The 27,976-nt window shown below is 36.0% G+C and overlaps 2 protein-coding genes across 5 annotated transcripts; both read right to left on the reverse strand.

Annotated features, from left to right (window-relative positions):
* Positions 1-1,734: 1,734 nt before the first annotated feature.
* Positions 1,735-3,559, reverse strand: LOC125669129 (spore coat protein SP96-like). The gene is made up of 2 exons (XM_048903575.2): positions 3,547-3,559; positions 1,735-2,477 (listed from the first exon to the last, which is right to left on the reverse strand). The coding sequence occupies exons 1-2, from the start codon at positions 3,557-3,559 to the stop codon at positions 1,735-1,737; spliced, it is 756 nt and encodes a 251-aa protein (XP_048759532.2).
* A 7,918-nt stretch (positions 3,560-11,477) lies between these two features.
* LOC125670408 (neurensin-1-like) lies at positions 11,478-27,785 on the reverse strand. Of its 4 annotated transcripts, none has more exons than XM_048905546.2 (2): positions 27,443-27,785; positions 11,478-12,451 (listed from the first exon to the last, which is right to left on the reverse strand). In XM_048905546.2, the coding sequence occupies exon 2, from the start codon at positions 12,387-12,389 to the stop codon at positions 11,661-11,663; it is 729 nt and encodes a 242-aa protein (XP_048761503.1). In that variant the 5' UTR covers positions 12,390-12,451; positions 27,443-27,785; the 3' UTR covers positions 11,478-11,660. The 4 variants fall into 4 exon arrangements, with proteins under 4 accessions (XP_048761503.1, XP_048761504.1, XP_056019611.1 ...); XM_048905547.2 differs by lacking the exon at positions 27,443-27,785 and adding an exon at positions 19,683-22,041; XM_056163636.1 differs by lacking the exon at positions 27,443-27,785 and adding an exon at positions 19,623-19,702.
* Positions 27,786-27,976: the final 191 nt, after the last annotated feature.

A 27,976-nucleotide genomic window follows, 5' to 3' on the forward strand; every position in this document is an offset into this window, starting at 1 on the left:
AGTCACTCTTAGACAGTGTATTTCCTAGGAACTATCAGACTTTAGTGTCTCTCCTGGTCACTCTCAGACATTAGTGTCTCTCCTAGTCACTCTTAGACAGTGTATTTCCTAGGAACTATCAGACTTTAGTGTCTCTCCTGGTCACTCTCAGACATTAGTGTCTCTCCTAGTCACTCTTAGACAGTGTATTTCCTAGGAACTATCAGACTTTAGTGTCTCTCCTGGTCACTCTCAGACATTAGTGTCTCTCCTGGTCACTCTCAGACATTAGTGTCTCTCCTGGTCACTCTCAGACTTTAGTGTCTCTCCTGGTCACTCTCAGACTTTAGTGTCTCTCCTGGTCACTCTCAGACATTAGTGTCTCTCCTGGTCACTCTCAGACTTTAGTGTCTCTCCTAGTCACTCTCAGACAGTGTATTTCCTAGGAACTATCAGACTTTAGTGTCTCTCCTGGTCACTCTCAGACTTTAGTGTCTCTCCTGGTCACTCTCAGACATTAGTGTCTCTCCTGGTCACTCTCAGACATTAGTGTCTCTCCTGGTCACTCTCAGACATTAGCGTCTCTCCTGGTCACTCTCAGACATTAATAAATTTCCAAATTTATCCTTTATAGGGATGTTAGGTGCTACTTTGTTTTTTCCGCAAATCATTTTGGTTATTTTGAACAGTGTGCCTTGTTCCATTCCATTTCCAGCGTCTACTGCTTAATCTGCAATCCTGTCGATAGATAGTTCCTTTTGTCATTTCGTATTTCCTAACTTCTTTATGTATGTCATTATAGTCCTTTTGAAATTTTTCTTTGAGCCTGCTGGATCGTGTACTTTCTTTTTGGCATTTCATCTGTGTTCTGTTTCATTCAAGGTCTCAGGTGTTATCCAAACTTTCTTTTTTGTAACCTGTTTGTAACTTAGATTCCTCACTACATGTTGTGATTTGTTTTATCTTCCCTACTTTTCATCTATTGTGTCTTCTTTTAAATTCTTAGTAGTTGAACTGGAGACTGACTGTAAATTCTTTCTTTATCCTGGTGTCATTCACCTTGTCTATATCAAAACATTTCCTTAGTGTCGTTTTTACCATTAGATCTACAGTGTAAGTTTAAGTTTGATCATAACTTTGTTGGTATCACTTCCAATATTAGCTCCTCTCTTCACTCAGACAAATAGAGACCTTCTCCATGTGTTGTTAATAATGAAGTGGCGAATTTGACTTTTGTCACTTGAAGAATACCTAGTTAGTTTGTGCATATCACGATAGGAAACATTCTGCCGCATATGACTACGTGTAAGTTGTTTGTAGAGCAGAAGTCTTTCACCATTTTCAATCATTGTTCCACATCCTTTCCCATCATCTTTTCATACCCAGCACCATCAAATCCCACTTTAGCATTTAGATCACCGATGATGATTTGATATCATGGTAAGGTGTTTTATCAAGCTCATGTTGCAGTTGGTCGTAGTAAGCGTCTTTTATTTCATCACTTGCATCATTTGTTGGGGCATAACAGTGTGAAATGCTGATACTGATTTGCGTTCCCTTTAACCTTGCACTAATCAGTCTGTTATTGATTGGCTTCCAGTCAATCAGTGTTTTTTCTAAACCTTTCATGAGGATAATAGCAACTCTTTCTTGATGTTGATCATCTTCACGACCAGAATAGAGTAGCATTTCCCATTCTCCCAGATCTGTTCCACTTTCTCTCGCTTATACTTAATATATCGAGGATGTAGCGTTTCATTTCAGCAGTACATTGAGCCAGCTTACCCATTGAATGGGAATAACGTCTACAACGGCTGTATTGGAGGGAGTAACGTCTACAACGGCTGTATTGGAGGAAGCAACGTCTATAACGGCTGTATTAGAGGGAATAACGGCTGTATTGGAGGGAGTAACGTTTATAACGGCTGTATTGGAGGAAGCAACGTCTATAACGGCTGTATTAGAGGGAATAACGGCTGTATTGGAGGGAGTAACGTTTATAACGGCTGTATTGGAGGAAGTAACGTCTATAACGGCTGTATTGGAGGGAGTAACGTTTATAACAGCTGTATTGGAGTGAGTAGCGTTTATAACGGCTTTATTTGAGGGAGTAAGGTCTATAACGGCTGTATTAGAGGGAATAACGGCTGTATTGGAGGGAGTAACGTTTATAACGGCTGTATTGGAGGGAGTAACGTTTATAACGGCTGTATTGGAGGGAGTAACGTTTATAACGGCTGTATTGGAGGAAGTAACGTCTATAACGGCTGTATTGGAGGGAACCACGTCTATAACGGCTGTATTGTAGGGAGTGAGGTCTATAACGGCTGTATTGGAGGGCGCCACGTTTATAACAGCTGTATTGGAGTGAGTAGCGTTTATAACGGCTTTATTGGAGGAAGTAAGGTCTATAATGGCTGTATTGAAGGGAATACTGTTTATAACGGCTGTATTAGAGGGAATAACGGCTGTATTGGAGGGAGTAAGGTCTATAATGGCTGTATTAGAGGAAGTAATGTTTATAACGGCTGTATTAGAGAGTGGTTATGACGGTTTATTGGAATTAGTAACATGTAATTTCGTGTATGGTAGGTTTTTACGTTTATGGTGATTTACAGTGGGTGATGTCTTTGGCAGCGCAATACAAGGTGTCGTGGTGGTGTATTTAAGGGATCATTGGGGTAATAAATAGTCATGCATCCTCATGAATGTTTTCAAATAATTTTTGGATTTGGATGAAATTATTACCTGATTACAGGTTAAACAACATACTGTGTACTTGTAAATGAGTAAGGTAAAGATGACGAACAAAGATTGCTGAAATTATTAATTGTTCTTTATTTTTTACTGCTGAAATGACATAAACATATATGGGAAACCTTTTAACTACTTTTAAAAAAATATAAACATATAAGGCAAACCTTTTAGCTACTTCTTAAAAAAGAGATATGTCTTTAAGCTAGAGAGATATGAGTCTCTTTAACTTAAAAAGATATCTCTAGCACTTGGGGATATCTAGTAAGCGTAAATACATGTAGACATATTTAACATAGAAAGTTATCTCTAGAGATTTTTCATTTAACTATATACATTGAATCTCGCATGCATTTATGTGACGTGATAAGCTAATGTAAAATTGGCGGCAATTTTCGAGGAAATCGTTGGGACGACATTAACCAGCTGTGCAGTATAGTTAAAGTGGTCAATAGAAATCTCGCCAAAAATATCCAACTTAAAAACATCATTTATTAGGACGGGTGGAACATTTTGGAACTTTACTGATATTGGATCAAAATATGATGGACTGAAATACATATTCAGGAAGATCATATTTTAAATTTAAACTGATCACGTGATTCGGTGTCACGTGGTTTAAGCAAATATACCTGCGATATTGAGGTCATAAATAAATTTCGATATTGCAAGAGCACAATAAGGTTGAAATTCAAACTTTAGTTCATAAATATTTTAACCAACCTCTGTAGTGTATGAAAAACGCTGCGGAATTTTACAGATTTTGATTTATGATTGTTAAAATCATATTGTATCGGTCGTTGAATTTCTTACCAGTCAACTGCATTTAAATCAGCACAGTCCATTTTCAATCACCGCATCTAAAATTACTTTTAACTGCTTCACTGACTAGTAGTATAGTGTCAAATTTAACATGGGTTCATATAATATTTGTAGTGCTTGAATCTTTGGATGATTTTGGCGGGCTTGAAAATCGCTTTGGGCAGCATGGTATGTGCATTCGGCCAAAATTATAGTAATCCAGAGGGATATCTCTTTAACTTATAGAAGTCTTGCCTTTTGTTATAAAGAATATCTTTCATGCAAATTATATATCTCTAAGTTAAAGACATGCATCTTAACTTCATTAAAGAGATATCTCTCTAAGTGAAGGATATATCTATATAATTGAAAGAGATATATCTCTTTCTTAGATACTTAAGATGAGAAATATCTTTGAACTTAAAAAGATATATCTTATTCTAAAAAATGTATCTTTAAAAAAAAGATTTAGATCAGAGAGATATCTTATTTTTCGAAATGATAGTAAAATGGCTTACCATTTATTTACAATTAGGGCCTAAAGTAGAGAATAGAGAGGGAGTAGTAAACGATTGGGTGTCTGGGGACTACTGGGTCCAGGGCGACGGCCCTGCCTTAAATTCTGAAACTACTTCTCTCTCTCTCTCCCCCCCTCTCTCTCTCTCTCTCTCGAGCCGAGCAAACCTACTAAGTGAGGACGTCCTCACAATGTGTAGTAGACAATACACACATATATTATTCTAAAGGCAAAAAAGTACCCTGTTAGGCATAGCTAAAGGGATACCTATAAAAATTTATCTAATACTCTCTTTCGAATTATGAAAAAAAAAAGGTTTTTGAGAGAGAATATCAGTAAGGACACGAGATTCAAAATGGAGAAATACATTTCCACGCGCTAGTATTCGAATCGACGCCATTGGGACCAAAAATTTTAAGTTCCATAGGTATGGTTTAATTTTTCATTATTTTTCTATATTTTCCTTTTAAACATGTATATACGTGTTACCTATAGGGAGAGCTCGCGGGTACGTTAAGGCAGATTATAAAAATTAATCTTTACTGGGATAAAATCCGCGAAACAATGTGACGTCATAATCGAAATAAGCAATCACTAAGTATATATCAAATTCCGATTGTATTTTTTATGTAAGTTTTATTTATGCATAAAATAAACCATGCAGCTACTAAGATCCAAAGAAATTCGAAATTTTATACTGCTGTCGTGTAATTTCTGTCTGATCAGTATGAAAGTAAACTGATGACGTCATGACTATACATCGAGTGACATTGACACTTGCAAGGAATTTGTTAATGTGTGCCATGCAAATATCGACAAAAATTTGGAGTAGTTGAAATATATGACATGTGATATGGAAAATATATGTGAAACGATGATAATTTATTGATATTATGAAGGTATGTTGATTTCATTCATTGGCAAATTTGTTTAAAGGGAAAGGCAACTCAAAAGATGTTTACATGATAAATAGGACTAATTATATGATAAAGATTTGTCATACAATTCTGTTGATATATGGCCTAGATAAGCTTCAGTACTAATTTGAAAACGTCAAAAATTGAAATTTCCGCGATCTATAGAGGCTGCCATGATGTGTAACTCTTTTGTATTAAAGACCACAAAAATCAATAATTTTGACGTCACACCTTCTGTTCTGGTTTTGATGAGATTCTAAGATTATCCACAGGTGCTTGGGTTCAGGACACCCCAACCCCCTCTAAGCTACATGAGTTAATTATTTTTTCTTGAAAATATTTCTAATGCATGTCAACAACGTCTTGCATACCCATAAAGTCCAAAATAATTTAAAATAAACCCTTTTGATAAAAAAACAATACCCTCACTGGTTATTATAAAAGAACTTATAATAACCAGTGAGGGTATTTTTTTTAAAGGGCTTATTTTAAATTACATGTATTTTGAACATTATGGGTATGCAAGACGTTGTTGACATGCATTAGAAATATTTTCAACAAAAAATTAATTAAATCGACTTGTTTAGCTTATTCGGAGGGAGGGGGGTCCTAAACCCAAGCACCTGTGAGATCATCAAAGATGTGCATGTGGTAGATCTTACGAATAAATAGGTTGATGCCTTCCTGGCAAGCAGTTAATTACACTAAAGCGAAGGGGAGATGTGAATTTTTGAATTTTTTCTCTCGAAATTCCCGACTCAACCAAGTCATTTGAAAAGAAAAGATTACGTAAACTGTGGATCCATCATTTGCATAATGACAAGTTGAGGTTCAAGACATTTGTATGAATAACGTTTACCGTCTGCCTTGTCTGCGACTCGACCGAACGTCTTCTTTTCTCAATTTCTTCTTGCGAAAGAACGGGCTCAAATCTATACGGCTCCAAACTGAACTGTTCGTGACATGTCATGTTTACAGTGCTGCTGATGAAATAAACCGGAATAGACGGTGTGATGTCATAAATTAAACTTCAATGGCCACTCTCTTAGCGGCGGGTAATTTAAACTACATGGTAGATTAATATTGATTTAATTGCTAAGCAAGGATTTTTGTTATTAAAGACTGTCAATTACGATATCAGTAAGTAATACTTTATTCATAAAAGCAACTATGTGGTTAGGGTTGCCTTTCCCTTTAACGGGGAAAACATTCCATTTAGCATGTCGATCCGATTTTCCTCTGTCACACACTGAAATAAAACAGCAAAAGTAGCACACTACGTCGCATACTTTTAGAGACTTTTTATACACCATGCGAAAGGCCATAAACTAATGTACACGGCAATTACTGATAGAATCATCTGTTAACAAAACTTTTTTTTTAAAACTGCATAGCATCAGTGCAAAATGCAAAACATGGGCCAGATGGTTTCGTGTTTAAATGTTTAATAATTATTTCTTACTGAAAGTGCTAGGATTATATCAATAATTCTGATATACTATGGGTGTTTTACCGTCATTATAGCCAGTTAGACCAATATTTAAATCCTGGGGTAGTGTATCACTTTTCCATTTTCTATTAAGGTAAATCCGTGATCTATTTATATCAGTCATGCAATGACGTCATACAGAAGCGCATGTTTGTCCATTCTCTTACAAAAAGGGCGCGTTCACAGGGGCTAAGCCCCGTTTTGGGCCCGAACTCTGTGATACCATAAATATTTCGGGCCCAAAACGGGCTTAGCCCCTGTGGGCGCGTTATGCAAACTTCACATACACCTGTCAAGGCTTGGAATCACGTGACAATATAATCACATGATATAAACAATCATTCTCGGTTTCCTTTCCCTTTAAAAGTTTTGGCAACAGGTTATACACCAGGCTCTTTTCATAGTCCACTGGCACTTTAATAAGTACATAATTATCATTTAGCTGTTTGTCTCTTATTTTTCAAGTTTTATCGTATTTTTACCGCCTTTCTTACTTTTGATTCCATGTTCACATTTAAATCTCCACCACGTGTATGTCCTACATTCATACGCATTTTACGAAGTAGTTCCAAATTTATGATCAGAAAACGGCGATTTTAAACAATTTAGCCTACAGTAAGCATCAATTTAATTGCACCAAAAGCATATATAATATGACTAAATATTTAGTCCAAAACATAAATGTTGGATAATAGAAATTTTTACAAGATTTCTGTAAAAAGCGGTTGACAGAGGTGTAGTGCGAAGAGCGCACGGAACTCTGGGTAGAGAACGATGTTTGTCATGTTGTTATGATGCAAAATGTTCTCATCTAAACAACCAAAATATTTTTTAAGAGTTAGTAGCCCCCCCCCCCCTCTCTGTGTAGGACAGATTTTAAAAATTACGCAGTTTAAGTGCATAAATGGAGCATGACCTGCCTTAACATACCCGCGCTCCGCTTTCACGGCCCTTGGGGCTGTGAGAGGGCTTCGCCCTCTGTTAACATACAAAATGTATTTTAGGGGAAAAGTGTCATGTATGATTCCAGTAGAAATCTTCTAGCTATTGATCCTGAACGCAATGTCTTGTGTTCCTTTCGACCAAGCTACATGTACTAGAAACCGTTTCTACAAGCATCTTACAATGTTGAGACATATATCGATTAATTCATTTGAGTGGTCTCTGTGTGATTGGGAGGGTGTGAGTTTAAATTATTTTAAAGAACCAGCAGGCATGTTCACGATGCTATCTAAGGACTAAGACGTGTCCCAAGTATGTCTTAGGAGACATCTTAGTTTTAAGTCTGTTTCTCGAAGCTTTCCTAAATTTAGACCTCGCCATAAGTTCATTCTAATTTCAGAGCAGTATAACCACTTGTCCTAAGATCAGCCTAAGTTTTTATAAACATAGCGGCAACCATGATATCGAAGCGAAAATCTTACAGAAACGTGAAAAGACATTTAGAGATAACCGGCTAGATTACTTAATTAAACAACGATGCTATCGTGAGTCTCGCGGTTTTCATAGCCTCCCGGCGCCTCTTAATGTAACTAGTATAGGAAGACCATTTCGTCCTAATCTCATCCGCAGTCTTGGAGTGGAAGGACGAAATGCACTCTTCCACGTCCTCTTTGTGTCGTGTCTGTAACGACGTTAAATAGTCTACTAAACAAGACACACTTTATCTATCACATCAAGAGGAACTTGAAATTTCCCTGTTGAAAAATTGGGGTTCATCTTCTTACACATAATAATGACGATACAGTAATCCACACAACTCAAATTCAGACCGATTTGACTTGAGTCCGGAAAAACGGTTGTCCAATTATTCATATCTATGACCTTGACGTGAGTTGTCCATGACCTTGAGTACACGTAATTGTCAAGGTATATTGGTTCGAATTTTAAACTATTGAATTTCAACAAATATCTTGTGGCTAAGTGATTTTGCATTGACATTCACTATTTTATTATTCTATATTTACATTTCACTGAATCTTTTCTCTTATATTTCTTTTGAAATTGACATGGCTTTCATCTGTGACAACGTGATTTCGATCCACCCGTCTGTGTAATAATTACCAAATATGGAGCGTCATCAAGGTCAAAGTGTGCATTGGCTGTTCCGTTTAAAGTAACGAACGGGTCAACCATATATGATATTTTAGATCTTAATTCTAGTTTATATCTTAAAGTAATACATAAAAATATAAACAATAAAATGTCTTTCTTTGTTGTTTCATCGGGTGATGAAGGTAGCAATCATTAAAGATTTTTTTTTTTTTTTTTTTTTTTTTTTTTTTTTACATAACCCGCTAACGCGGGTCAGGATTCAATTTTCTTCAATGCTGGCTACCTTCATCACCCAAAGAAACAACAAAGAAAGCATTTTGTTGTTTAAATGAAACACGCATGCATACATGTAGGTTCGAGTATCACAAATTTCGAGGTAGTTTTGTAATTTAAAGTAGTAAATAATCTTTAAATTTCTTAGTTTATAACATAATTATATGTAAATAAATGGTTTTATTTCTTTTCGCTAGCTGTATACATGTGGGTAGAATTTAATTTTTTATTCGAAAATATGTCACGAATACTATTTGTATAAATAAATGCAAAGAAATAAGAAGTTAGGACGTCCTAACTTAAGACGTTTCTAAGGTATCGTTGAGATCTATTATGAATTCTGTCGAAGATTATGCCAAACAATGGGCTAAATATGAAAAAGAACTAGATACATTGTCAGAATGAATTAATAGTGTAAGCGGAATATTAAAATCCCGCATTAGACAAATCAAAACAAAAGTACGTACCATCTATCCTTCTGTGTTTAGTAAACCAGAAGTGATAAAAGAATTAGATAGGTTTCATGAGGAATATGGTTTGGTTCCAGCTGACAAAGCCTGTGACAACATTGTCTTTGTTTGTAAGGCTTTATATCACAACTGTAATTCAGACGAACTTTTGGTAATCGTACATGTACTTATTCTCCAACTGTCCTTTCAAAAGATGAAATTCTTCAAAACCTTGCTTCAGTTTAAGACAAATTTAATATAGTTTATATACCAGTCAATGGGTCGGATGAATATGAGTTACCGTACCTATACTGGACCTATACCGTACCTATACTGGATTCCTGAACTTCATAAAAACTCTTACAAAGATACATTGCTGGATCCAGTAAGTGTTCTACCAAGCCTCTACCTTTGCTCCTCTCGAAAATATTAACAGCTGCGAAGGAGAAACCCAATACGTACTGTGCCACTACATATGCCAGAAGTGGTGAAAATCAAATGTGGATTCTAAAAAACTTTTAGTAAATTTGAGATCGCAAAGCTTTTCTCAAATCAACAACATCAAAACGTATGACTTTTCAATACTTTACACGACTATTCCTCAAGATAAATTAAAGATTAGACTTTTTGACATTATAGACAGTTGCTTTTTCAACAAAATTGGAAAACGGAAATATTCATATCTAGTGATTAGTCATCCAAAAAATTACATGAACTTTGTTAAACACCACTCTGACTCCATGCACAAGTATTATGAAGTTGAAATTAAAAATATGTTTGAGTTCCTCATTGACAATATATTCGTAGTATTTGGTGATCAGGTCTTCCAACAGTCTGTTGGAATTCCCATGGCACGAATTGTGCCCCGGTGTTAGCTGACCCGTTTTGATATTCATATGAAGCAGAATTTATTCAACACCTACGCGAGAAGACAAAATTTCTTGCTGTGGCCCTCAATGCGACATTTAGATATATCGACGTTTTATCTATTTAATAACAATGCTAATTTTCATTCATATATCGATATATCCCTGTGAACTCGAAATAAAAGACACCACAGTCATCCACTTCTCCTTCATACTTAGATATTTTATTGAAAATAAATATTAACGGCAAACTAACAACTCAATTTAATGATAAACCTGATGATTTCAGCTTCTCCATCGTCAACTTCCAATATATATGTAGCAATATTCTATTATCACCTGCATATGGTGTTGATATATCTCAACTGATTCGATACGCAAGAGCTTGTTTTGCGTATTATCAGTTTTTAAATCGAGACAGGCTGCTGACAAAGTTGATGCTGCAAGGGTTTCAACAGTCTCGTTTAAAGTCAGCATTTCGCAAATTCTATGGTGGTTATAACAATCTAGTTCGCAAATACAACTTATCATTGGGTCAAACGCTGTCCGACTTGTTTCATACCGATTGTTAGACCGTTCTTGGCACACTAATTTTGACTACGCATAACTTCATTTACCTGATCAAGGTATAGGGTTAACGGGTGTGACTGGTCGACAGGGGATGCTTTCTCCTCCTCGGCACCTGATCCCACCTCTTGTATATCCAGGGGTCCGTGTTTGCCCAACTCTCCATTTTGTATGGCTTATAGGAGTTACGAGATTGATCACTGTTCGCTATCTACACTTTTCATCCTAATGAGTGTCCTAAGCTGATCTTACGATGTTCCTAACTTTTCCCTAAGTTATAGCTTAAGACATATTTTATTACGACATACCTTAGGAAAGTTTCGTGAACTGCAGGATTTAATGTAGAATTAGCGATTTTTCCTTCCTGCGCATCCGAAATGAAACACACGTGATTATTTCGAACGAAACCTTAATAACCTTATCAATACTGTAAGCTGATGGCACATATCCCATCTATCGAAGACCATTCGCAATTATTGCAAAAACAACCCCAAAAGGCATAGAGGCTTAAACGCCTTCATTAAAGACCAGTGGTATTCAATATTTCACTTGATGTGTATGGATGCATTTTTCTAAATTAACATCAACCAAGAAACGCCTGGAACGATTTCACTTCATCAATGCCATTTCTTTTTTCACTAATGACAAATCCCCATACCTTTTGAAGTGATAGCATTCACATGGCGGGTATACGTTTTAAAAGTACGTTTCCAACAAGTGTATTTACGATGAATGTGGCAGAGAGGCAATTAATGCATACTGTAATTAACCCTTGTCGATTTGACCATTGAACAGAAAACTATAACAATATTGTGATTCTTACTACAATGTAATTCATTGTGCAAGATTCTATTGCATGCTCTTTAATACATAATACTAAACATATTCATACGCCATACTTCTGTATCTTGGATCAGTGATATGTCCTAGGAAATATTTAATTACTGTTTTCTATAGGAACAGTTTTGACAACCCGTGGAGTGCACATGTTCATCAATCCTTAAAATTCACCGAATCTTCCTGAAAATGAATTTTCTGTTTGGAACTACATGGTGGTTGAACACTTTTCACCTTAGACGTGGATGGTATAGTCATCTCTATAGGACTTAATGGCGGCTTTTCCTCCCCGGTTTGGATTCTTATCGCTTCCTCGCCGATTTCATCAGAACACATATTCGACATGAAAGTAGGAAACATAAGGGCCACCGCGAGAAGGATTCCTCCCACACAGAACAAGATCAAACCTACAAGCTTTAGCAAATCCAAAGTGGTATTGAATTTAACCGCCTCCTCGTCTACGTAACCAACGTTATCCTGATTATCTCCCTTACGAATAATAGATTTAGTCGGAATGAAATAGCCTGCCAAAATTGCAAGTACCCCTAACACCAGAAGATTTACGCCTATCCATATACAAACTTTCAACCAAATCGGACGACACCGTCGGCGCCGCGCATGTGGGTTGAGAAGGTAACGGTCGTCATCATCTTCGTAGATGCTGGGATCCTTGTAGGTCGCCGAATCGTAGAAGTTATGAAGATACGATTTCACTCCAAAGTAGTACGGGCAGACGCCTTTCTTTTTCTGTTGAGGAACATCGTCGCCAAAAAACGCCTTTCTGGATTTCTTCTCCTTTGGCGTGGTGACTCTTTCATGTTTTTCCTCGGCGTACTTCGGAGAGACTGGGCTATCCTGACATAGTGCAGTGCTCTCCTTGGACATGACGTCACTCAACGTCTCCGACCACAGAAGGTCCTCACATCATGCACCACGTGGTAGCTGGCCTAGAAAATGACGAAGTAAGAAAACCAATAATGTACTCAATTGAAAAACAAGGTTTAACTAACAATTTCCTCCGCCTACAAATTGACATCATTGCATTGATTATTGGAAGAGGGGACGTGTTAATTCGTTTCAGATCTGTTTTTGTGGGAAAGAGTGATATACATTGACAGGACAAAAATAGATGGGATGGTAACTTAATTGTATTTATGGCCAGTCCTTATTTACAATGGAGAGATATCCAAAATATAACACCTAAATATATCGATTGGGTTACAATGGTCCTTTAAAATGAGATGAGATTTAAGAGCACTGAGTATAACATGTTCTGAAAAGTAAAATTATCCCAGCTATTGCGCAATCCATTGTGAAATCAGGATGCAATTCTGAAACCACAAGCCTAGTTCCCTTAATTTTACTATAATTTTCTTCCATTATCAGTCGTTACCGTCTTTCAGTATTTATTTCAGTTACGTTGGAATGAATAATTACTGCCCATAATAACGTCAGGAATCAATGTAATTCCGCACGAAAACAATATCACATTTCGGCGTATTTGGATAGTACATGCTTATTCAAATAAACAAGTCATGAAGAAAGGAAATAACCCTGTTATGTGTGTACTAGTATATGCAATACACATTGTGATAAGTAATAATAATAATCACGTACAAGTATAGACTGAGGGTTTGACCAGTAGCCGAGGAATCAATACCACCACCCCACTCCCACCCCCACACGCAACGTCTTCACCCAATATGATTAAAATAAGATCTTCTTTAACCATGATCTGACAGCATTGCGTTTTAGGCCATGTTATGCCACCTTTCATATTTGACCAATCAAATGACAGCTTTCGCTAATATGTAAGTTTCGCTGTTATATCGGAACATACTTGGTATTTATCATATGTATGTTGATAATTACCAAGAGGCACGGGAGAATGGAAGGAGATTGCGGTGACCAATAGCGATGTTAGAACGCCACAGAAAATATATTTTAACAATAATGGATGTAAAATATCCAAGATATTCCTTTGTTCTTCCTTTAATGCTGAATTTGGATTCGTTTAAACTTTTCATGGATCGACGCCATTTTTTTTTATGAACTTACAGTCCGAATACGCCTTAGAAAAATGATTCCTGATTGGTCCTTAATTCTTTGTCAAGCTATTGTTATTGGTCGAATATTTATTGAATTATTCATAAGACTGGGGTCAACATGACCTGAATGCTGTCAGATTCTTCTCAATTTTCAATTTCTTTTTTTCTCCTTACCAATAGTACAAAAGTATTGAGAAAATGCATATTTAAGTATTCATACAAATATACAAAATGATGTGTCTACAATATGTATGTGAATATACATGTGTACAAACTGCAGCAATATAAACACTCCAGAGCAAAGGTTAGAGAAGATTTGATTTTAATTAGATTGGACTTTCATTAGTTTGGTCCCCATTCCCGTCATTTTCGTTTTACACTTTACTCTAATATGAAAGGGACCACACTAGGCTTTTGTAGCATTTTCAATACGCAAGATCTTTTACCTTTAGAAAAATTATATATTTTTATATTCATATCAATTACTCGTGTTTACAATAAATGAAAACCGAATATATTTACGTCGTTAATGGAAGGTTTTTATACGGGGTGGATCTATACCTCCAATCAGTCCCAATATTTTCTCAGACCTACAGTTCAGCTATGTACACAGGTACATGAAAGTGCACTACCGTATGCATTGTTTTGATTTTTCTGGGCTTATTATGTCTAGAACATATTTGCATATATATGGAATGTTTTATCTCCGTTCCAGAGAAAAATATAAATCACAAATGTCATCTTTTGCTTTTCACAAAAGCGAGAAAATAACTCAATTTGAGGCTGTAATGAAGATTTGTGAGTTCCACTATGCTACCAGATAGTCACGCAATGAAGTTACGCACGAAAATAAACACGAACTAAAGCAGGAGAATGCAAAGACATTCTGCATATTATTTAGAATTTCATATCCTCATAATGATATATCGATTTAATACATCTGAACTTTCATTTACCCTTAACTCTATAGTTTCCGGATAAAAAATTCAGCTTATGGCGCGAAACTATCACTCAAACGTGATTAAGTGTTGGTCTAGAAAAGCGATAATTGAAGAAAGGCATCAGTGAAGTGTTTCATAGCGGTTTATAAATCAGTAAATGTGGAAGGATATGACGTCCTCACGTTGTTGGTTCTAAAAATCGACATGGGAATGAATCAAAAACAAATAATGATGATTATCATATTTTTTCACGTCAAAAGGCTGATCAGTTCAAGTAGCAAATACCGCCTTAACATACATACAAACAAACATATCATTTTGAAGTATTCGACTTCGGTTTAATGCGTTTACGTATATTAAAAAAGAAATTCGTGAAACTTGTTTTGAAATTGACGTATATTCCGTTGTCTTGTCAGAAAATTTTATGAGGCAAGTATTGATACAGGTAATCTCGTGAAGACTATTGATAGGGACGTGTCGCGGGTACAGATAATCTTGTGAAGACTATTGATAGGGATTATTGATAGGTATGCATCGCGGGTACAGGTAATCTTGTGAAGAATATTGATAGGGATGCATCGCGGGTACAGGTAATCTTGTGAAGAATATTGATAGGGATGCATCGCGGGTACAGGTAATCTTGTAAAGAATATTGATAGGGATGCATCGCGGGTACAGGTAATCTTATGAAGACTATTGATAGGGATTATTGATAGGTATGCATCGCGGGTACAGGTAATCTTGTGAAGACTATTGATGGGAATTATTGATAAGGATGCGACGCGGGTACAGGTAATCTTGAGAAGACAATTGATAGGGGTGCGTCGCGGATAAAGGTAATCCCCAGAAGATTATTGGAAGGGAAGTGTTACTGGAATGGGTGATATTTGATGTGGTAAGGCATGGAAATATATAAATTCAGTCATCATAACTCGATCGTGCCCCTTCCTAATATATATAGTTACATGTATACATATGCATGTATGTATAGATAGACAGGGGCGGGTCCAGGAATTCTGGTTAGGGGGGATGGTGGAATTTTTTTCCAGAGGCAGTGGGTCTGGGGGCCACCCTAAGGCCCCTGTGGATTCAGGGCAAAGCCCTGGTGGGGACCCAGGGGGCGAAGCCCCCGGAAGCTCATGAATTTTAAGAGTAAAATTTAACCATATAATTAGCCTTAGTAGGTGAAGTTACATCCCCTCTTACAAACAAAAACACACCTTTCTCAACACAACTCAAATGCACTAAATAGAACGTGTATCACATCCGTGCGTATTACGTCCAACTAAGCCAACTCCGTCACCAGGGCCCTCTACAGTATGGCAACATTTTTTTGTCCCTGTTTCTCAAACTTGTAAACAGAGAAAACAATTTTTAAGATTTAATAAAGTATTAAATTGTATTTTAAGAAAAGTATCAACAGAAATAAACAACGTTAATATAATGTATTTTTATTTACATGTAAAATCGTCGCGCTAACATTATCTCCGACGTGTAGTGCATCAGGGCAAATCTTTACGAAAATTTAAACATTTTAGCCACATTACTAAATATGGTATATCATCTTTAACCCTTCACATAGACCTTCATAAAAGTGGCTGTTAGGTGAAAATTAGCTTGTTGTCACTGCGACGCAGGAATTAATGTGATAGCGCATGAAAAGGAAAGTGCTTTAATACTGGTTTCACATAAAATATGATAGATATAATATATTTAAATATCAATTTATTATAGGATTAAACATTCTTTTTGAAGAATTTATCGATGTGTAAACTCCGGACATTTTACTCACAAACTGAATAAAAGTGCGAAGCACTTTTATGTTAAGTTTGTGAGTAAAATGGCCGGAGTTTAGACATCGATAAATTCCTCAAAAAGAATGTTTGATTCTTATAATTCCAATTCATTCACTTCATTAACAATTGCAAAAATTTGAATAGTTTCCCCGCACTATGTTATTTATTTGCAGGCGTGTACGAATACATCGCGTTTTCGGATTTATTGATGTGTAAACTCTTGTTCAGCTTTATTTTTGTCCAATCAAAACACTTGTAATAAATGACATTGGAATTATTGCTATTTGTTTTTGATATATTCTTGAATTGACTATTATAACTTATCAGCATTTCATTGTAGATTTTCAGCATGGAAAAAAATGACGTCACAATCACATTCGTTTATAAACTGCGCAGGGTTTCCCGAAAGTGACGGAGTTAGGGACTTTATGTATTTTGACATTCACCTTTTAGAATCAATTATATATATGACTTAATTTTCCTTCTTTTTATAGTACGCACTGATTTGTTACCTAAACTTTAAAAAATTTAGGGCGTGTGTGTGTGCGCCCCCACTAAATCCGTCAGTGATAGATACATGGAGAGAGAGAGAGAGAGAGAGAGAGAGAGAGAGAGAGAGAGAGAGAGAGAGAGAGTTTGAGTTTACATTTCGCTTTGTATTATATTCTTATACATAGAGAAAAACATTTGCTAATGAGCAGTGGCGGATCCAGAAATTTCTGAAGGGGGGGGGGGGGGGGGGTTAAACAGGTGCGTGATTCGAGCTGTCTTGAGACCCTATTGGGGACCAAAGGGGAAAATCCCTGGAAATGCTGTGTTCTGCCAAAATAAGTAGCATTTTAAAGAATGAATTGTATTTGTGAGGAAGGAGGGAATGGGGTGCACCAGGCGCTAAATCCGCCATTGACGAATTGGTGTGTCTGTATATGAAATACGAGTCTATTAAGTATACCCCCTCCCCTATTTGGAACGGTTTACAGTTTTGCAAAGTTTTACCAATTCTTAATCCAATTCCTACATCCTTAGCAATGATTATCGTCCTCAAAATTATCATGTTGCATATGATACACCAACACAATATGATCCAAACATCACATTCTACCTATAAAATGTTCTAATTGTAAGTGTCCACTCTACCGTAAACTTGATAAAGTTAATTTTCTCATTGACTGTTACTATTACAATGATTTTATATGCCGAAGCAATACAATATTTTCCTATACCTATCGACCAGATTTTGATTTTGTAGGCCTGAAAGAGGAAACAAACAGTAATTTAATCTAGACCTCAGATATAATCACGTTAGCAGTCTGTCAATGTTCAATTACATTTTAAACGTAATACAGTAAACAACCAGCCGTCATCACCACAAATATCTGTCATCAGTTGTTTTCAACTTCATGCTATATTTTCCATTGTCAGAGACAGAAGCAATCTGCTGAATTCACACTAAATATATCCTAATATAGATTTCTGAACCATCCCTGTGTGTTTGTTTGGTGGGATTCGGAGAGGCTTTTTTTTCAGATACGGATCTGTTTTGCGCTGAAAAGCAAGACATAAAAGAGGTGCTAGTCAAAAAAAGGATCCTTTACTTTAGGCTTTTCATCAAATATATATGCATGTATATATCATATGCATTTACTAAAACGAACTTCTGACTCAATAAAACTGCAGGGTGGCTAAAATTGATACTCCAGATGTGATACAGGGTCAAAACCGCCATTCTCAGTGGGGACAAAAAATCAATATCTTCAATTCATCTTTCTAGAAAGATTTAGTTCAGAGAAGTCGAGTGTGTAGTGGTCCATGGATTTTTTTTTTCAAATACAGCAGTCTGATTAAAACCACCCCTCCTCCTTACACTCGAGGAGGAGGGGGGAGGGTAATCAGACTGCAAATACGGCTGCCCGACATTCATTCTTTGGGGCCAGCACATGGACAGTTTTTCCCTTTTCTTTTTTGTTAAGATGCTTGGAGTGTGTTTAGAAGCATTGCATCAAAATATTCATTCATTACAGTGTATTTATTTTACATGGTATCTACATGTACAAAGAACCGGATTCACAAACCCCAAAATATGGCCCTTAAAATATATAAAAATGAAAGTAAATGTTGAATAGGAGTATTGGTGTTATAAATATGCATCAGAATCCGGGGTTTCAAAAAACATGTTAGATTTTAAAAATAGGAGAACAACTAAAGCTGTATACATACTAGAACCGGATATGGTACCGTACTTTTGTCATTTTTCACCAAAAACTGGTTATTTTGTAAAGGTTTTGTCATACTGGTTTCATCTCGCCCAAAATATTTATATAATATACACATTGTCAATTGCCCATAAATTCTAGTACTTCGTGGCTCTGGTTCTTTTCTGCAAATCTTCCGTCAGTGTTGGATATTTTTGAGTAATTATTGTCCAAAGTACGTGTACACCTCTTGCTTCCTTCAGCAGCTGTTGGGGACACTTCCCCTATAACAAGATCTCACGAAAACGCGATTATCCCTTTTTAGCAAGAAAGTAAATATTGCCATTAACAGGTGTTTCGGTGTCTTTATTGAAAAGAATGGCAAATTCCGTGCAATGTTGAATAAGTGCAAGTCACACTCAACATGACGCGAATTGTCTCTATAAATTTGACAACAGTCAAGAAATTTCGTATCAAAGTTGCTGCGTAAGTGGGAAGGCGTCTGAAATACAATGCACATCGAGAGTGTTTTTGTTTTGATTTATTTATTTACGGAGGAATAAATTTTTTTAGCACTTTTTCTTCTTTTCACGTGAAACATGAAGAGAAGAGATGTACTCCACGGGCGTTTTTCTCTATTGAACGGGATATATTTACTCTCGCTAGAGAGCGATAATCGCGTTTTCGTGAGAATATCTCGCTGTAGGGGAAGTGTTCCCAACCTGTTGAGGGCATGAACTGCAAGCTTCACACTGGCATACTTCATGAAAAAGTCTGCTGGTGCGAAACGTAGCAGTTTATACCCTCATGTATTTCTAAAATGAAATCTATTTCTTATATTTAAAGTCTACCATCATTTCTGTCAGAATTCCCTGCCGTTAAATTAGACATACTATATTTATCAAGATTTGTACTTGCATTAATTTGAACATTGGAAAATGAAAATAACATAAATAGTGCATGTAATTGAGGGTAACATTGAGAATTTTCACCCTGTGAAAACCATTGTCAGCCGATGTTGTTGACAATGCTTTTCAAGGGGTGAGATCTATAAAACAAAACTTCAAACTGAATTTCTTGTTTAGTTACAGTTTGTCGTGAACAGTAAGATGAAAATATCAACGCGGTGAAATGAATTCACCATTAAACATGAGTTCAAATCGTTACTCTCTGCAGTAGTTACACGGTAGTTCCATTATACCTGCCACGCTGCCCATCTTTGAATCCGTCTGTTTCATTGCAACGCGTCAGTTTAACGCATTGCAGATCGTATCTATTTCAAACGCTCAAACGACATATATTCTTCTGAAATCTACGACGAACCGTACGCGTATCAATTCGAATTTTGTGATATGTTTTTATCATACATATAGTATCACCGTTTTCCAGAGAGAGAGAGAGAGAGAGAGAGAGAGAGAGAGAGAGAGAGAGAGAGAAAAGAGGAACGATCCACGATCGGTCGCTTCTTCAGAAATATTTACCGGCATAGAAAACAAAAATCAAGTTGTAAAAAAAATCACCACAAAAATGTTTTAAAAAACAACCCAAAGACAAACCAGCACTAAGGCTAAACTACAAAGATCAAGAGGGGACCTGGGCGTCAACATGTACATACTGAAATCTTCAGTTTTTTCACGGAGCTACATGTATAAAAATACATCTGTTCCCAACGAGAGTCAAGACTATGTTAAATAGTTAGATATATTACTCTTGTTGATATCAATAGAAAAGCATGTTTTAATAAAAACGAAATGTCAATAAACAGCTTAGCTTTCCGAGAATTCACTAATTTTTCCAAATGGTCCGACTTCGGATTTTTTTCTACCGCAAAAAAGTATAACTATTGTTGAAACTCGGAATAGAAAACAAGTGAAAATGAATTAACAGAGAGTAAAGTTGATTTCCTTGTGACAGATACATGAATAAATGTGAAAGTTGTGAAAACAATTTTCTGTTACGTAAATCTAGGCATATTTCAGTTGAAATGTCGATCCAAGCATAAGCCGTCATTGGTCGCGGCATTTGCAACACGTTTTCCAGACTCAAAACATGATTAATTAAAGGTTTGCGAAGAGCTCCTCAAAAGACAATACGCTCCGTCGATAATTTTTCACTCATAAAACGTCACGAGTTGTATGTTAAGTCCTGTATTTTAGCGTTCAGGGCCGTAGCAGTGAGCTGTTTTTAAACGTGCCAACGGGCCGGACCTCCATTTTTGAGGTCATACCCGAAAGACCAAAACATTACCCGTAGATGCAAAAAGAAAAAAAAATAGAGATGTAGTTTTGATATAAATACAATTGACACTATGCCATAGAGAACTATGATCAGTATATTAACTTTTTTTTAAAAACCATTAAAAAAAACAAACAAACAAAAACCTGACATAGAACACTCGTTGTGATCAAGAAACGATTAATAACCACAAGTTAAATACAGATTCCTCAGATGAGGGGGAAAACCCCAACAAAAATCAGACACGTAGAATGTCTTAATCTCAGTGCGCTTTGCACAATACACTGTTGATTTTGCAAATTTGTATCACGAATTCGATCGTAAGAGTCGGATGTAGCGTTCACACTGAAAGTTTCCACCCAAATGTGTAAGTCACGTGAAATCAACGGAAGTATTACTCTATATTGTATTTTCCTCCCATTCAAACTGCTGTACTTGAAATAACGAACAAATTAAACAGTTTATCATGCTTCTTTCTTTTCTTTTTTTTCTTTTTGGTTGCTTCCCCCCCCCCCCATGTCGCTGAAAGGAGCAATAGAAATCAGCAAGATTGACCAAACCACAAGACCACGGTATGGATATAGCAATACCATAAATATTTGCAACTCCGAAATCAATGGGAATCAATTGGGATTTGACAATTTCGTGATTATGATAATTTCTAAATTACAAAGCCGTATTGATGGAGCACCAGTTGAAAGCCAGAACTTCAATAATTCTATAAAATGCTCTGTGATGTGGGAATCTCTACAATTACTGTTAGCGTCCGCAGAACGAAGAGGACAAATTAATTAATATTTACATTGTCATTGATCTGACGAAACAACTCTGCATACGGGTATTTAATGTAAATGTCAACTTTCTCACAGTACAGAAAGTGAAAGTGCGAAAGTAGACATCACCAACAAACGTCACAGCGAGAAGTCGGCGACTCACAAGCGCTTGGATATTCTACACTACTTAATATATTTAGGATAAAAGAAATACTGCAATGCATGTTGTCTTCGTTATTTAAGCTTCCTTGCAATATGGTGATAATGTCATATTTCTTGTTTGCCTTCTCGATCCCGACTATATGATTGATTGTATACTGTTTAACGTCCCACTCGAGATTTTTTCACTCATTTGGAGACGTCATTATTGTCGGTGAAGGACTGAAACAACGTTAAGTCTATGCTCGGCACGTACGACAGAGAAGGATCTTTCTTATGCCACACCTGCTGTGACACGGAGCATCGGTTTTTTGCGGTATTCTTCAAAGGACCGCCCCATTTAGTTGCCTTTTACGACAAGCAAGGAGGTACCGAGGACCTATTCTGACCCAGATCCCCGCGGGAGTAGATCCATATGATGATGGTACACTCTCCATTTGTTGTTTCACGTCACATTCGAGTTTTTTTTATTCATGTAGACTAGAGGCTTCGTAAGTTTTAGATAACGTGCCACAAATTTTGACCTTATGCATGGTGTTCAAGGTCGTAGCAGCCTTCTGTGACACGTGATATCCGTAAAACCCGCGACTTTCACTTTCAAGGTTGAGCATTCACGAATGATATAGTACTATGTTTATATTACTAGCATTTCTGAAAGTGTTCTTTATTTATTATTAGTGAAAATATTTATTATTAATGAAAAGAGATTTATTTTGATATGATATCCTTTAACTTTGGGATGAAGTTTGCAATAAGCCAAACATGGCTCTAAGCTATGGAGGATCTATTTGCTGCCAAGCAACGGAGCGTTATTTTTAATCAAAGCTTAATTAATTCAATCGATGTCTTAATCAACCGAATGAAATTGCCGTATTGGCGAATATTAATTTTCAGAGAAGATTTGATGATTTATTTCTGTAGCCGATACAAAATGAGAAAAAATTGACTTACCGTCAATTATATTATAACAAATCAGTACCGTTTATAATGATAATCTATCTATAGAATGGAGTTACCGGCAATCATTTTATAACAAATATCAGTACCGTTTATAACGATAAATCACTTATAGAATTGGACAAAATTGGTATGAAGAACTTGTCCTACTAATTTCAATTATTGGCGGGGTATATGCTCACCCGAGGTCTTTGTTCGATAAAGCGGATAAAGCTGGCGTTCTCTGCTTCCGCTCGAAGACCGAACGTGTGCATATTTCCCGATATTTAGTTGATAAACACATACATGTACATATATTTGTCATATTTTACTGAATTGAAATTCCCGAAGTGCACACTCGTTTGTAGTCGAACTATACCCGACCTCGGAACGTTGCATGAAACCGGGCCTCGTAAGCTCGGGACATTTGGTCGTTACTTTAGGTGGGCATATTCTCCGTAAACAATAAATAGAAAACATTATCAAAATATGCATTGTTTGATCAAGATGCGTGAAGTTGTTTTACGAGTCTCGAGAACCCATCAGTCATACCAAGATATTTACATCAGTCATACCGAGATATCTACATCAGTCATACCGAGATATCTACATCAGTCATACCGAGATATTTACATCAGTCATACCGAGATATCTACATCAGTCACACCGAGATATCTACATCACTCATACCGAGATATCTACATCAGTCATACCGAGATATCTACATCAGTCATACCGAGATATCTACATCACTCATACCGAGATATCTACATCAGTCATACCGGAATATTTACAGCTGAGTAGAGTAGAGTCAGCAGCTTGATAGTTGTGTGGACTTCCCAACAAACGGTCAGATTCTTCAACTTTCAAACAATGTCGAGACTATGAAATATGTCAGTGACAGGATGTTTTGAATGAAAACATAACAAATTGACCGATAGATTTAGGAAAGTTTATTTATATTCTTATTTTGTAGACGTCGCGTAAAAAACCCCACCCACATTTCATGCAGACCACAGTTTCCCACTTCATTCTTCCATCATTAGCCATTATTAGTTCTATAACAATATATAGTTGTATTTTCAACAAGAAAATCACGATACATCTGGAATGATGGTGTAAAAAAATAAATAATAATAACAATAAATAAAAAATAATCCACTTATACATGTATACCGGACATTAAACAATTAGTAAAACTAAAAAAGATATAAAGAATCTATGAACTTTGGTGATTGACGTCATGTCACTATTTAGAAAATTTATCAATGATTAAAAGAAAGCTGTATGAAAGGTGAAAATAACGAACAGTGATCAATCTCATAACTCCCATAAGGAATACAAATAAGAGAGTTGGGCAAACACAAACCTTTGGATATACCAGAGGTGGGATCAGGTACATAGGATGAGTAAGCATCCCCTGTCGACCGGTCACACCCATCGCGAACCCTATATCTTAATCAGGTAAACGGAGTAATCGGTAGTCAAAATCAATGTGTCATGAACCGGTATGAAACACGTCAGACAGCATTTGACCCAAATGATAGGTTGCATTGGCAAACTGGATCATTATAACGACCATAGAAGAAATATTAGATTGAGCACTTAATCATTATAGGTTATTAACTAAATATAGGGAAATATGCCTGCCCGAGGTCGATGCGTGGTAAAGGGTTCCGAACTTGTGTGGTCCGCTTCCGCACAACGACCGAGGGCAAACATAGTTCCCGATATGTAGTCAATAACCTCTTTATAAGAACTTATTTTCAAATTCTATGTTCTTCTAATTATAGAAACACAAATTCCTTTACATGGAGTGTGTACGGCCTTGTAAACAGATTTTACATAATAATAATTGAGTTATCAATCGGATCATGCGCTCGTCCTTTTCCGTAACCGGTAAGTTTACGATTGGTTGAGTTATATGAGCAGTGTGACGTCATAATTAAGTTAAAGTACATGTAGTCCCCGGGTTTTTATGGCTCAGTAAAATCCTGGGTACTCTCTTTAGAATGTATGTGAAAAAAATCTCAGAATATGCAATAAGCAACATTACAGCACAATATCAAAATTTATACAATAGTATTGTTTAATCTAACATATTCATTCAACATTGTGTGTGTGTTTGTTTGTGTGCATGTACGTGTGTGTTATTCTTGTAAACCACTGTCGTCCAAAGAATTCGAGTACAAGGGCGTTGGGGCGTATACATTCTTCTCCATGCTTTGTTTTTTTTTAAAATAAGTATGATTGTTTGAATGAATATGCCAAATCATGATTTGATACATTTGATTGATTTGTCAGAATATGGAGTGCGTAGCAACTGACGTTATATTTTGATGTCATAACTCTCTATTTCAGTCTGTGTAGATAATTAATTTCGTATGCATACTCCGATTGGTCAATGTGCGCTAGTGTATCTCCTTGACCAAGAGTAGTATCCATTGTAGTTTCATTAGTGATTCAATGTTTTGTAGTTGGATATCGGATTTATTCCACTGAGATAGGATTATCAAAAAATATTCGCTCTCGTAAAATATATTTTCAAAAGCCAATTTTTCTGTTTATTACAATTTCTTTGGTTTTAAAGCACGTTTACTTCAAACCTTAATGACATCACAATCAGTACTTCACGTCACAAATAGTTGTGTTATTTTCACAAGTGAAAAATATAATTTTTATTCTATGGATAAATCATAGTATTTCACTGTTTAAAATGTAATAGATTATTTACTTTAACATTGCGTTAAACAATAACAATTGCCTCGAACACTTTGAAATTTATTGAAACTACTCAACATGTTGTGATAATGACATACAATTACATGTAGTTTTGCGAATACCAGAAAAATACTTAAAGATGAAACCTTTGAAATCACGCGCTGCTTTGTGACGCCTATTCTCCCCAAGTAATGATATATTTTTCGGAAACGCACCACGCTATTATTGACAGAACCAAGAATTACCAAAGATCTCCCTATGCAAAGTTTCTCCTGTCCTATCTTGACTATGGATAAAAGATCTATCGTGACGGACAGTTTACCCTCCTAAAGAAAACTAGTTCTTTAAGATTCTGATAAGGAAGAAATTTTGAATACGTATTTTTCATCAATTTCAAATATTGAAAATTCATACCAAAAGCTACCTGAAACATATTCTTTGAATATCAAAAGGGGGAAAAATCAAGGAATGCTTTGCATCAATTCTTCAAACCAAGCTATCGTTTTTGATGAATGAAGGAGATAACACGAATTGAGTGTTATTGATACGTATCCTTGGGGTGAATTGCGTATCGTGCAACATCAATACATTACTGTACCATAATAACTTCATTTTGTCTGCAGCTCACAAATTTATCAATGAAGCTGGTAATTCAATAATTCCTAACTATCAATATACACCGCATATGACCGATTTTTAAGATTTTTATAACGTTATAAATGTACTAGAGAAAGCCGCAAGTTTGTTGTTGTTTTTTAAATTTACTTTTCCAGTTTTTGGAATAAATGCCTAGATTCTTTGTACATGTATCATTGGGTCATTGGATATTTGATAAACAATGAAAGCTTTGGAATAATTTGTATAATGGGTGAACAACCTATCTATTCCTTATTTCTGTTACATTTTCAACAATGAAATACTGAAATTTATCCATTGAATAAAAATTGATATTTTCACAGATATTTCCACACTGTGAAAATAACAAAAGTTTTACTTGCCGCGATAATTTATCCGCGATTTTAAGATCACCTTCATTTTATGCTATATAAAATTAATTAAAAAAAAATGTTTTTTGCTATTTGAATACTCAAAACTAATTTGATTTTCACTTTGGGGATGGTGTGGGGTGGGGTGGGTGGTGGTTGCTTGATCCGCCTATCCGGTAGAGCATAGAATGTCCCAGATGACGTCATGTCATATCGATTGACATAGATTACAGGGACAACTAAAGGTACTGAAGGAAAAACCGAAGAAAATATAATAAACAGAAAATTTATTGTTTGTAAACTCTCAGTGAACGTATGCAGAGATGATATCTTTCTTCTGACTTTGACTATTTCCTTTTATATACGTGTTACCTTTAGAACCTTGCATCACACTCGTGAAAATATTAAAAAAAAATATCTTGTCTCACTCATGAAATGAATTCTATATCTAACAACAAAACATTAAACATCCTCGATATTTTTTGTATTATATAGGTTTTTATGTCGGTGCTTTGATTGAGAAATGTAATACATTGTGAGATTATTACTGACAGTGTATATTTATCTATATATATATAGTTGACCTTCGTAAATTAGAAATAACTGTCCTTTGAACTAACCAATATGGATTATGAAATGGATTGTCCACTCAGCATCATTAGGATACTATTCTGATGGCAAATTTTATTTTACTATGGCTTTAAAATTAATGGAATTGATTCCTCCGGGTAAAATAACATAGTTATGCCTGCACACTGTAATCCAGTTTTTGTGTTGCACTCTGTCAGGGCATGAAGGTTGATCACAATGTTAGCAGCCCGATAAAACCGCCCAATGAGGGCTTATAATGAGCCTTCTATCGGATAGATTTCGGCATCACTAAAGAAATTGATCGAATAAATACGGACTACTACTGCATACTCTGTTAACCATCGTTAGATATCTTGAAATTAATATTCTGTTTTGGGAAAACAAACTTTAAGTTTGGTTAATTAATCTAAATGCGTGTTTTTCGCAGAAAATGTAATCGTTCAAAATATATAGATATGACATTCAATAAATGCGAGAAATGAATACCACTGAAATATTGAATTACAATAACAGGGAAAAAAACTTAAATTGATGAAAGATAATGTATAGTCAGTACTTACGAACGATTTTCTCAGACTGAGGAGAAATAAACATCCACCATTAAGCCAATATCTCTATTTAAGCTGAGATTGCGGGATCGAGCGTGGGCTTAGATCATATACAGCGCATGTCAAACCCGTCTGATCGATCAATAGTTCTCACTGTAAGCATGGTTACCATTCTCCAATGAAAAATATTATCATCTCAGAGTCTTACGCGTAACTCAAAACCCAACGAAAAAGTGTTTACTTTTATCATTCTTCATCATTTAAGATGTGATACAAACGAGTTTTGTGTTAAGATGAATGACTGTATAGGAATAGGGTCTCCCTAATGTCGCCTGTCCATTCAGTGATGCATGCGTCTTGTTTGTAGTGGTCATCGATTTTCATTCCTTAATGATTGACAATGCAGCTGACAGGCGATGTTGATATTTGGTTCCTATTAACGAGACATTTACATTACCAAAGACAGGTGGTAAGCTACGCCGTTCAAAATTGCTTCCTTGTTGCATTTTGATTGGCGAAATATGTGAAACGAAATTCAGATGATCA

This window comes from Ostrea edulis, chromosome 4 (assembly GCF_947568905.1).
Source record: "Ostrea edulis chromosome 4, xbOstEdul1.1, whole genome shotgun sequence".
Classification (NCBI taxonomy): Eukaryota; Metazoa; Mollusca; class Bivalvia; order Ostreida; family Ostreidae; genus Ostrea; species Ostrea edulis.

Excerpts from the sequence above, each read along its gene's own strand:
- LOC125670408 (XM_048905546.2), bottom strand. The coding sequence starts at position 12,389 with ATGTCCAAGGAGAGCACTGCACTATGTCAGGATAGCCCAGTCTCTCCG.